Here is an 11325-nt window from a genome sequence, read left to right as displayed (position 1 = left end):
GCTGTCGGACGTAAACTATAGCTCCTGCAAAGTAGTACGTTGTGAAAGATCGTTACTTCCAGAAAATGATACGTCAGGTGAGAGCTAGCTACCGTGAGAGTCTGTTTTCTCGTGAGCCACAGGCCAACACTTCTCTGTCCCAAAATAAATAAATATAATATGGAGAGAATAAACACAGGGGTGAAAGCCACAGGACGCGCCTGGCCTCGCCCGTCCAAAATATTCCGCCGTCAGCTTAACTGTAGAGAACTTTTACGGTACAATATACTATCAGTATATACTGGCAGTATATAAAAGGGCATATTAGGAATTTAATAGAAAATAAAACAACACTTTAGTATTTTTTGTTTCAAATTGAATCTAATTGAGAGTACCGGTCCTAGATCTTATCGTGCACTAGGGGAGGAGCATCCTGAGCACCATTTGATGACAAAGCATGTGACGATAGCACGATTTGATGATAGAATAACGAAGAAAAGACAAAATTACCCTTTCAAACTTTATACTGCAATCTAATTAAATAAAAAATTAAATCAATCTACACCGTTAGATAATATATACTTGCAGTATATACTATGCAGTATATTGTATCGTAAAAATCCTCACCCCTAATCAAAAGTTGCATATATATATAGGTCTTTGCCCGTCACCCATAACAGCTTTTCTTTTTTCTTTTCCTTGTAGAACAGTACATTTTCTTAATATCTCATAATCATGTGTGTATATTACCTATACGTCAATATTAGATGACTGACATCTCAAATTTCTAAAATATTACTTAATATACTTTCAAGACAAGATAGTTTGTTGCTCATTTTGCTAAGATCTAGTTTTAATTTTTCTAATTGTTGCCTAGTTATCTATTTTAGCTTGGATGATATTATCACCGCTTAAGATCGGTTTGCTCCGCATTCTTAGCGCTAAATTGAAATAAACAAACTATAGCAATATACCTATTGTTCTTTTGTGTTATAATGTTCTTTTTACATTGATACTATGTATTATTACCTACGAAAAACACTTAAAATCTGCACATAATTTTAAGCTATCGTTGTTTAATTATAATCGTGATAACTTGTTAATAAGTTGATCCCCTCATATTAAAATCGTGGCTTCGCCACTGAGTAGTACACAGCTAGCCTACAGTGACAGTCAGTGGTCACTGAGATTAGTCATGACCGTCTTCAAACAAGTATGGGCCAGCATTCAGTTCATTCGCATGTGACACAAGTTATAGCTCCTCCAAATATCAACCCTCCGTAAAAAAAAACCAACCTAAATGAGAATGTCGTACACAACGTAGTACAGCGGGCGGTGAGCACGTTCTGAAGAAAGATCGTTTTTTAGCAAATGATACGTGATCGTGAGAGGCTGAGAGGTGCAGTGAGCCAGTGACAGCCTGCACGGTTTTCTCGCGAGGTACGAGTCTACTCCTACATGCACATTGCACAATCAGTGGTCACAATGCAAGGTCCAGCATTCAGTTCACTCGCATGTACTCCCTTCGTATGTAAATATTTATTTGACGCCGTTGACTTTTTAAAATATGTTTAACCGTTCATCTTATTCAGAAAATTTAAGTAATTATTAATTCTTTTCCTATCATTTGATTCATGAGAAAATCCCCTATGTACCCATAAAAGTTCACCTAATCCCTTCTATACTCCTGAATTTTGCTCAATCCCTTATATACCCCTGAATTTTAGTTTGGATCCTTCCATGTCCTTTCCGCTAGTTGACCGTTAGTTGACTGTTAAATTCTTTTTAAAAAGTCCATTCTGCCCTTTGCTATGAAGAAACATAATAAATTAATGAAGTATATTGTTGGAATGTAAAAATTTATTGGATGAGACTATTATATTTATGAGTATGTGATGCACCATATTATTTGTGACAAATTTACTTTTACATATGATATAAAAAGTTAATACTTATTTATTAGTTATTAAAAGTACTTTTATGTAGCATATGTGTTTTCATAGTAATACAACATATTTATTTATTACTATCAGAACACATATGCTAAAAAATTTTTTAATAACTAATAAATAAGTATTATTTTTTTATATCATATCTAAAAATATATTTGTCGCAAATAATATGGTGCATAACTATCTCATAAACATAATAGTCTCATATAACAAATTTCTATGCTTCAACAATATACTCTATTAATTTATATGCTTCTTTATATCAAAGGGCAAAATAGACTTTTTTATAAGAATTTAACGGTCAACTAACGGTCAACTAACGGAAAGGGCATGGAAGGGATCCAAACTAAAATTCAGAGATATGTAAGAGATTGAGCAAAATTCAGGGGTACAGAAGGGATTAGGTGAACTTTCAATGGTACACAGAGGATTTTCTCTTGATTCATTGTTAAATATACTTATATGTATACATATAGTTTTACATATTTCACAAAAGTTTTTGAATAAGACGAACGTTAAATATGTGTTAAAAAGTTAACGGTATCAACTATTTAGAAACAAAGGGAGTGTGTGCTTGGCTGTGAGATCTCGCCCTATAAATACCCACCCCCCACTGCACAGGGAGAGAGCAAACCACGAGCAACGAACTCACCTGCAAATTAAGCCAGGTAATAAAACTTGCCGTGAAAATTAAGCTGAAAATTAGCTGATCGATCGATCGCCATGGACGAGCTCTTCTACCAGTCGCTGCTGCTGTCGGTGGCGGCCGTGACGGTGCTGCAGCTGCTGAAGCTGCTCCTGGTGCGGCATCGCCGTCCCCGGACGCCGCCGGGGCCGTGGCGGCTGCCGGTGATCGGCAGCATGCACCACCTGGTGAACGTGCTCCCGCACCGCAAGCTGCGGGAGCTCGCGGCGGTGCACGGCCCGCTGATGATGCTGCAGCTCGGGGAGACGCCGCTGGTGGTGGCCACCTCCAAGGAGACGGCGCGCGCGGTGCTCAAGACCCACGACACCAACTTCGCGACGCGGCCCCGGCTGCTCGCCGGCGAGATCGTCGGCTACGAGTGGGTCGACATCCTCTTCTCCCCCTCCGGCGACTACTGGCGCAAGCTCCGCCAGCTCTGCGCCGCCGAGATCCTCAGCCCCAAGCGCGTCCTCTCCTTCCGTCACATCAGGGAAGACGAGGTACGTAAAACCATGCAAAACCACATGATTTACAATATAATACCTCTCCTAATGATTTCAAAATTATATGTTTGTAAAGGACTTCCAATGTCGAAACAATAATAATTTCTAATTTTTGTTTGTGCACGCTGCTACATCAAACAAACTGTCAGATTAATAACTGTTTAGAAAGGCGACATAAATTCTGTGCGAGTACATTATTAGATCGAAATAATTGTAGGTGATGATGCGTGTAAACGAGATCCGCGCGGCGGGGCCGACGACGCCGGTGAACCTGAGCGTGATGTTCCACAGCGTCACCAACAGCATCGTGTCGCGGGCGGCGTTCGGGAAGAAGAGGAAGAACGCGGCGGAGTTCCTGGCGGCCATCAAGTCCGGCGTCGGCCTCGCCAGCGGCTTCAACATCCCCGACCTCTTCCCGACATGGACGGGGATCCTCGCCACGGTCACCGGCATGAAGCGCAGCCTCCGGGCCATCTACACGACGGTGGACGGCATCCTCGAGGAGATCATCGCCGAGAGGAAGGGCATCCGCGACGAGAAGATCAGCGGCGGCGCGGAGAACGTCGACGAGAACCTCGTGGACGTGCTCATCGGCCTCCAGGGGAAAGGTGGCTTCGGATTCCACCTTGACAACAGTAAAATCAAGGCTATCATCCTGGTACGTAGGCCACTTGTCAGGACACAGTGTAACTCTTTTTTTAAAATTAATTTAATAATGAAAATAATATCCAACTGTTATAATATTTACTCATGCAGGACATGTTTGCCGGAGGAACGGGGACATCGGCGTCGGCCATGGAGTGGGGGATGTCGGAGCTGATGCGGAACCCCTCCGTGATGAAAAAACTACAAGCAGAAATCCGCGAAGTGCTCCGAGGGAAGGCGACGGTGACCGAGGCCGACATGCAAGCAGGCAACCTCCGTTACCTGAAGATGGTGATCAGGGAGGCGCTACGGCTGCACCCACCGGCGCCTCTTCTAGTGCCGAGGGAGAGCATCGACGTGTGCGAGCTCGACGGGTACACGATCCCTGCCAAATCACGCGTTATCATCAACGCGTGGGCGATAGGACGCGACCCCAAGTACTGGGATAATCCTGAGGAGTTCAGGCCAGAACGGTTCGAGGATGGAACCCTCGACTTCACGGGAAGCAACTATGAGTTCATCCCTTTCGGCTCTGGCCGGAGGATGTGCCCCGGTTTCAACTATGGCCTCGCAAGCATGGAGCTCATGTTTACGGGTCTTCTCTACCACTTCGACTGGTCGCTACCGGAGGGTGTAAATGAGGTGGACATGGCGGAGGCGCCAGGCCTCGGGGTTCGCCGCCGCTCGCCACTGATGCTGTGCGCCACCCCGTTTGTCCCTGTGGTCTCTGCCAATTAGTTCCATCTATGCATGCTGTGTTGCATGTTTCAGCGCAACCAAAATAAAATGAAGATACTCCCTCATTCTATAATATAATGTCTTATATTTTCGTATGGAGGGAGTAATACGTACGTTTACGTAGTAATATGCATGTGCATTTTTATTTCAATTATGGCCTGACCACGGTGTGTGTATATATCTCCATCTACCTATGCCACGTTTATATTTGTATCTCAAGCTAGTCTGTATGATTTAATATCCATCTGGATTTGAAGTAAGAATGGGAATTTCAATTAGTCGTTAATGAGTTGTTTTGTACGTGTAATTTAGTTGCTACCTTCTCACTACTGACTTTTGCGGACTTGTTTCCACAGCCACAGGAAAAATTGAACCTATATACTACGTGTTGGCCCAAAAATATGAAAGAACTAAATCCCCGGCAAAAACAATGACATATTTTTTCTTGCAATGAGCATGTCCATGCATGATAAAATAAAGGATCAAATAACAGCATATGTAGCGTATACCAAGTTTATTCCCATGGGGAAAAAGCCAGAGCTAGTAGCAGCGGCTGGTTCCATTCTTCTCTCTCATCCTTTTTCCTTCAATCCCAAAGATGTGGCTAGAGTAGAGTTTGGAGTGGGTTGTTAGGGGTGGGTTTTAGGGGATCTTAGCTGTACACTACTGGAGAAACCATCTTTCGTGGGTTAGCCAAAATCCACAATAGTCCCGGTTTAACTAAAAACCAGGACTAAAAACCATTTTTAAGTCCCGATTGATATTACTAACCGGAACTAAAGTCTTTAGTCCCGGTTCTATTTGTGTCAGACGATGTTAGGGCGCCAAGGACCTTTAGTCCCGGTTGGTGTTATCAACCAGGACTAAACATAGATCTTTAGTTCCGGTTGATATCTCCAACCGGGACTAGATATCTCCCTCCCACGTCTTAACTTGATCAAACCAGAGACATGAGACTTATCTCTTAGCGCATATATAATCCTTATCCCTGATCTCCTCGTCAAAACCAATCCTTATCTCCTCGTCGAAACCGATCAAGCTAGTGCTTCTCCTCGCGTCTCTTCTCTCGCTGTCTCTCTCTGTCCTGTTTCTCTCGATCTCTCGCAGCGGGGTCAGCGGCGGCCGCCGGGCAAGGGCGGAAGCGGCTGGGTCGGGGAGGCGGCGGGAGAAGTAGCAGCAGCTGCCGGGCAGGGGAGGCGGCGGTGGGCCGGGGAGGTGGCCGGAGTAGCGGCATCGGCGGCCAGGCTAGGGAGGCTGCGGGAGAAGCAGCGGCAGCCGCTGGAGGAAGATTTGTTTTTTTTGGATTTGAGATGAATTTGTGATGTATTTGATCTGTGTGTGATGTGAATATGTGATGTATTTTTTAGAATTTGTGATGTAATTTTTTTGAGAATTTGTGATGTATTTGGAGATGATCGATTTGGGGATCCTTTTGTTCTGTGATGGTCGATTTGGGGATGTAGTGAAATCAATATTCAAAGTTAAAAACAATGAAAAAAAGAAACTGGACCGGGCCTGGCTCCATCTTTAATCGACTAAAAATGGATTTTTATTCCCGGTTATTACAACCGGACTAAAGATACCCATCTTTAGTCCCGGATTCGTGGCCCCGGTTGCACAACCGGGACTATAGGGGGTTACCAACCGTGGGTAAAGCCCCTTTCTCCAGCAGTGGTAGTTTTCTTGTTTGCCTAGCAAGTGGCCGGTCTAGTGCTAGCCTTCTCCCGAGTCGGTGTACTAGTGCTGTCGGTACGTGCACTACTACAGAACATCAAATAGATACTGGCACTATAGGTGATGGAAGTGCTAAAACCGGCACCTATAGGTCTTTTCCTGCCTCCACGGGCTAAAACTACAAAAAAAAACCAGCATCTTTAGATAACTCTAGGTATCGGTTCTAAAGAAAATCCGACACCTATACTATACTATAGATGTTGGTTTTATTGAAAAAACAAAACCTTTAATTTTTTAAAGATGTCGGTTTCCTAAAATACTGACACCTATTATAACCGAGCTGAGCCGGGTGGAGACAAGCCAGCCCGGTGGGTGTTTTTTATATCTCTCAATACTGTCTCTCTCTCTCTCCCTCTCTTCTTCTCCACCTTTCACCGGCTCTCTCCCACTCTCTCTCCCTTAACTTATCTCTTCTTCTTCTACCGGCTCTGTGGTGGTAGGCGGCAGGCTCGCCGGGGTGAGGCAGCGGCGGTAGGTGGAGGAGCCCTCCCCTCCGCCAGGTCCGGCGGGAGGAGAGGCGGCGGTGGACGCGGGGGGCTCGCAGATGGAGGTGGTGGCGGTCTCGCTGGGGCAGGTGGTGGCAGGCGGCGGTCTCACCGAGGGGAGGCAGCGGCAGCAGGCGGAGGAGCGCTCCCCTCCACCAGATCCCGCGGAAAGGAGGCAGCGACAGGGGCGGCGGAGCTCACGGATGGAGGCGGCGGCAGGTGGCGGGCTCACCGAGAGGAGGCGGCGTGACGAAAGGTGGCGTGACGGCTCGAAGACGATGACTACGACGGCGGCTACGTGACCGTGCGATGACGATGCTGGTGGGACAACGACAGAGAGGTGTGAAATGTTTTTTTTTTATTGCCAATATGTGGGATGAATTTGAGGGTCAAAATCTATGTTGGGATGAATGGATTGGTATGTGGATGAATCCATCTGTGTAATTTTTTATTGGCAAGATCTGGGATGAATTTGAGTGTCAAAATTTATGTTGTGGATGAATCCTTATGTGGATTGGATATGTGATAGATAGATAGATGATGATAAGCTTGTTCTTGCTGTGGTGTGGATGGATGTGGGAGGAGGGACTGCTCGGCTCAATGCATTGGCTTGTCGTGACGAGCCGATGAATCGAGCCAGAATTTTTTGTTTTATGGAACCTTAAAGGTGTCGGTTGTTAAACCGGCACCTATTTCTTTTCATATCAGTGTCGCCTCCGTGGTGTCGTTTGGGAGAACTGACACCTAAGGGGGTTTTCCAACCGGCGATTATTTGTGTTTCTGTAGTAGTGGTGGGAGGTGGCTATTTTTCTTCGATTTTCTAGTTACGATCTCCTCCAGGGGTGTAATCTTGTGTTCTATTAATATAAACTACGCACTATCTGGTACGAGTCGTTCAGAAAAGAAAAATATAACGTGGTCATGAATCAGACCACGAACATTACGCACGTTTGTGTGCGTACGTTGTCATCACTATATGACATAAACTGCAAGGACAGTGATTTTAGATCTCTAAGGACTCTAAATAAGTAGCATATGATTTCTAATATACTAACAACATATATATACACGAAAAAATGCGTAAACAATTAAAAGCTAGCTAGCTAGTGAGCGACAAAGTAAAGGAATACAGCCAAAAAACTCGTGTATTAATCAGATATGACGCATTCTGTCACAAAGCAATGTAGAGATAATGATTTCATGATAGGAGTATTATACCCATTGGGCACATTAATAATATCGAAGCGGACGAATTTTCCCGGCAAGTGATTATTAAACAGCATACTATATATGAATGTGCCCATACTTTCTTAGTTTCAGAAAAGAACAACATGATATCTGGGCTGTCAGCGTCAGGCAACATGCAACAAGGTGGAAATGCTTTGTCTGCTACAGCCATGTCAGCAAACCAGGATGCAGATTGATGCTCTGAGATTTCCAATGACATTAGGGCATGTATAATATGGTGTCTAATAACAGGCTTTCTTTATTGTCATATAAGTAAATTTAGTGACATGGAAGAAAGAGATGGAATTAATGAGAAACATCGTTACTACGCGTGACAACAGCTCAAAGTCAACTCTTAGCATTTATTAACAGAAAATTTGTTGCATGAGGGTGGAGAAAAGGAAAGAAGTATAATAAAAAATTATTTAGTGCATTAATGGTTTAGAAATCTTATTGTCCCTACTATTATACGAGGATAGTGTCTAGTTATATTAATTAGTATAGAGAGCTCATATTAGACTCTACCTTTGTACATGTCTAGTTGGTGGCAACCAAATGGCCTGTTAATATTGCAAATCTTTCATAGCCATTACTAGTGGCTGCAATTTCGGAATGAAATTTCCAAAATTTCGGCAATTTTGGTTCTGACCGGCAAGCATATATCTCTCCAGAATTTTTTGTTTTTTTCTAAATATTGCGAATTTGATCAAAGTTTATAGAACTACTATTGGGAGCACTGTGCGCTCCTATATTCCAAGCGCCAAACGTGTATCAGCTAGGCCCACCTCACCCCAAGCTCCATCATCCCGCTCCCACCGTTATCGGAGTAAACGATTTACTTCGATAAAAACAACTTCTCTGATTACGATCCCACCCCACATCCCGTCATACTACTCCTACCGTTATCAGAGTAAACGATTTACTTCGATAATAAAAATAACTTCCCTTTCGATCCCACCCCATGTCCCGCATCGTGCTCCCACCATTATCGGAGTAAATGATTTACTCTGATAAAAACAACTTCTCTACTTCTGGTATATATTCTATTTTTCTCATACCCAACCAACCACTCTTGCCCCCACTTCATTTTTTCTTTTTTTTCGGGATCTGAATCGATCCACCATCCCTGCCCACAGATCGGCGACGCACCATGGAGGAGGACAACGACACCGTGGCAGTTGATGGCGGTGGCTGGCGGCACTTGAGGCGAAGGCACTGCTTCAGGCCTCACTGTCGCAGCATCTGCTTCAGATCGATGCTGAAGAGGCATCTGGCCCATGGCGAACGAGGTGGACGTCGTGGGGACGATAAGTTCTCTCAGCAATTCCTATTGAGATTCTTGATTTCTTCCAAGAATTGTATACAATCTATGATTCATTAAATTCTTTATCCTTCTTGATTCTATGCAGTCTGACTTCGATTGGGTTGAGCACTCATCTTGGCGTGCTTCTCTATTCTCCCTTGCATGGCAGATATCCTGTTTGTGATGGTCAATCGATTTGGTAACATCCGCAAGAAACTGTGATTTGTTTCATCACTTCTGTTGTTGCCCAGTTTATGACAGTGAGGCGGTGACAATAGCAACGATGACCTCCATCTTTGGCTTCGTCCCCGGATTCGGCTCCTACCAAGGTCACAGCGGCCAGACTTGGTGCTGCCTCGGCTCCGGCCTGCATCTCTGCCGCTTTGTCTTCTTGCTCTCTCTAGCAGGCAGAAACTCCATTCAGCCGTCATGAGGAACTGGCGATGGCGTATATTGTTGTGTTTGTGTGTAAAATTTTTATTCTTGTGCTTTTACTATGATGTGCATGTAAAATCTTTATTTTTTGTCCCATGATTTAGGATGGAGTGATTCAATGTATAAGTAAAAAATTTATTCACGTATTATTTGGGGTAAACTAATTAGGCCCCAGTAACTCCCTTCTTATTTATTTTTCCTTTTTTTCTTGCTTGATGCACTCACTATAAGAAATCATCAACCAAGGCTAGCGATAATACAATTACTACAAGTTAATGCACTATCAATTTTCATTTACATCGACAATAATATGAATACTACAAGATTTGATCAACCAATGTTGTTCATAATTCAACTACTATAAGCACATCCACCATCAATTTTTATTTAATTTTTATTTATGTCGACACTAACTCGATTACTACAAGATTTCACCAAGCATGGTTGTCGTTAATCCAATTACTACAGGCACATGCACCATCAATTTTCATTTACATCGATAGTAATTTGATTACTACAAGATTTGGTCTTAGTTTGTTGCACACCATAACGTAACTACCTCGATTGGAAATAGAGATAAACCAATTACAACGATTATTTTCAACTGACCACCGATTTTACGGATCTGTAATTGATTTACCCCGAATTTAAATAGAACTAATCTACATAGATCGAACGTGGGCAACCGAACACCAGTTTTTATGGACTCTAGGCGCGATGTGTGGTGCTCGGAACAATATTCCGTGCTCTAGCGCTCGGAATAGCGCCTACCGCAAAGTTTATTCAAATTCATTAAAAATTTGTAAAATTTTCAAACAATTTCGGCTAGAAAAGTACTGAAATTTCAGTGATATCGGTTCTTTTGGTACCCTCTGAACCCTCATTTTGAAAATGCAAACCCTGGCCATCACAATCATTGATTTTTACAGACAAATTCCACGACCGTATAAGACAATTAATGAATTTTCAGTATTTCATTTTTAGCGAAAAAATTCACATTTTTGTGGGCATATATGTGGGTTGATACATTATGCAACTTTACAGTAGTGATGAATGGCATATTAAAGGAAATACTTAACTTACTATGACCTATCAAAGGATGCAACGAGGTCTCATGGAAGTTTTGCTTCACCTCCGTGGAACTTAAAATGAACTTTCTACCAACTTTCAAATTTTAGACATTTTCAAATAATAAAGAAAATAAGTAATACAGGAGGGCTTTGCCAAGAATTGCATGCACTGAGTATGACCAACAGTTTGCCTAAATGGAACCAATTCTAAAATTGAGGTTTCTTTTATAAAAAAACCTTACTCCAACAATTCCTCTCAAGATGTATCCAAAAATTGAAATCCCCTTCGTCTCCTTTCATGCTTTCCACGAGTTTAGAGACGCTTTCGCTTCAATTTTTTACATGGCAAAAGAAGAGGGCGACACTTGGATAGAGATCACGCGTGGGGAGGGGATGGGCGGACCGGTTTTTGTTTTTATTTGTTGGTTGTTAAAGGTGGGTCCACCTTTTATTATTGGGAATTAATTTAAGATATGCGTTGGAGATTAAAATTTGAGGTTTGTTTTGTAAAAAAAACTTACTCCAACAATTCCTCTAAAGATGTATCCAAAAATTGAAATCTCCTTCGT

At 42.9% G+C, this 11325-nt stretch overlaps 1 protein-coding gene across 1 annotated transcript; it reads left to right on the top strand.

Annotated features, from left to right (window-relative positions):
• The first annotated feature begins 2559 nt into the window (after window positions 1–2559).
• On the top strand, window positions 2560–4788 carry LOC4346594 (premnaspirodiene oxygenase). Its single transcript, XM_015755497.2, has 3 exons — window positions 2560–3116; window positions 3337–3777; window positions 3876–4788. Exons 1-3 carry the CDS (start codon window positions 2655–2657, stop codon window positions 4500–4502), a joined length of 1530 nt encoding a protein of 509 aa, XP_015610983.1. The 5' UTR covers window positions 2560–2654; the 3' UTR covers window positions 4503–4788.
• Window positions 4789–11325: the final 6537 nt, after the last annotated feature.

The sequence above is a fragment of the Oryza sativa genome, chromosome 9 (assembly GCF_034140825.1).
Source record: "Oryza sativa Japonica Group chromosome 9, ASM3414082v1".
Classification (NCBI taxonomy): domain Eukaryota; kingdom Viridiplantae; phylum Streptophyta; class Magnoliopsida; order Poales; family Poaceae; genus Oryza; species Oryza sativa.
The sequence above is the reverse complement of the archived record's forward strand: the minus strand, read 5'-3'. Positions and strand labels throughout refer to the sequence as shown.

Coding starts and splice junctions, on each gene's coding strand:
- LOC4346594 (XM_015755497.2), top strand. CDS start 2,655: ATGGACGAGCTCTTCTACCAGTCGCTGCTGCTGTCGGTGGCGGCCGTG. Junction 3,117..3,336: donor GTCACATCAGGGAAGACGAG/GTACGTAAAACC, acceptor AAATAATTGTAG/GTGATGATGCGTGTAAACGA. Junction 3,778..3,875: donor AAATCAAGGCTATCATCCTG/GTACGTAGGCCA, acceptor TTACTCATGCAG/GACATGTTTGCCGGAGGAAC.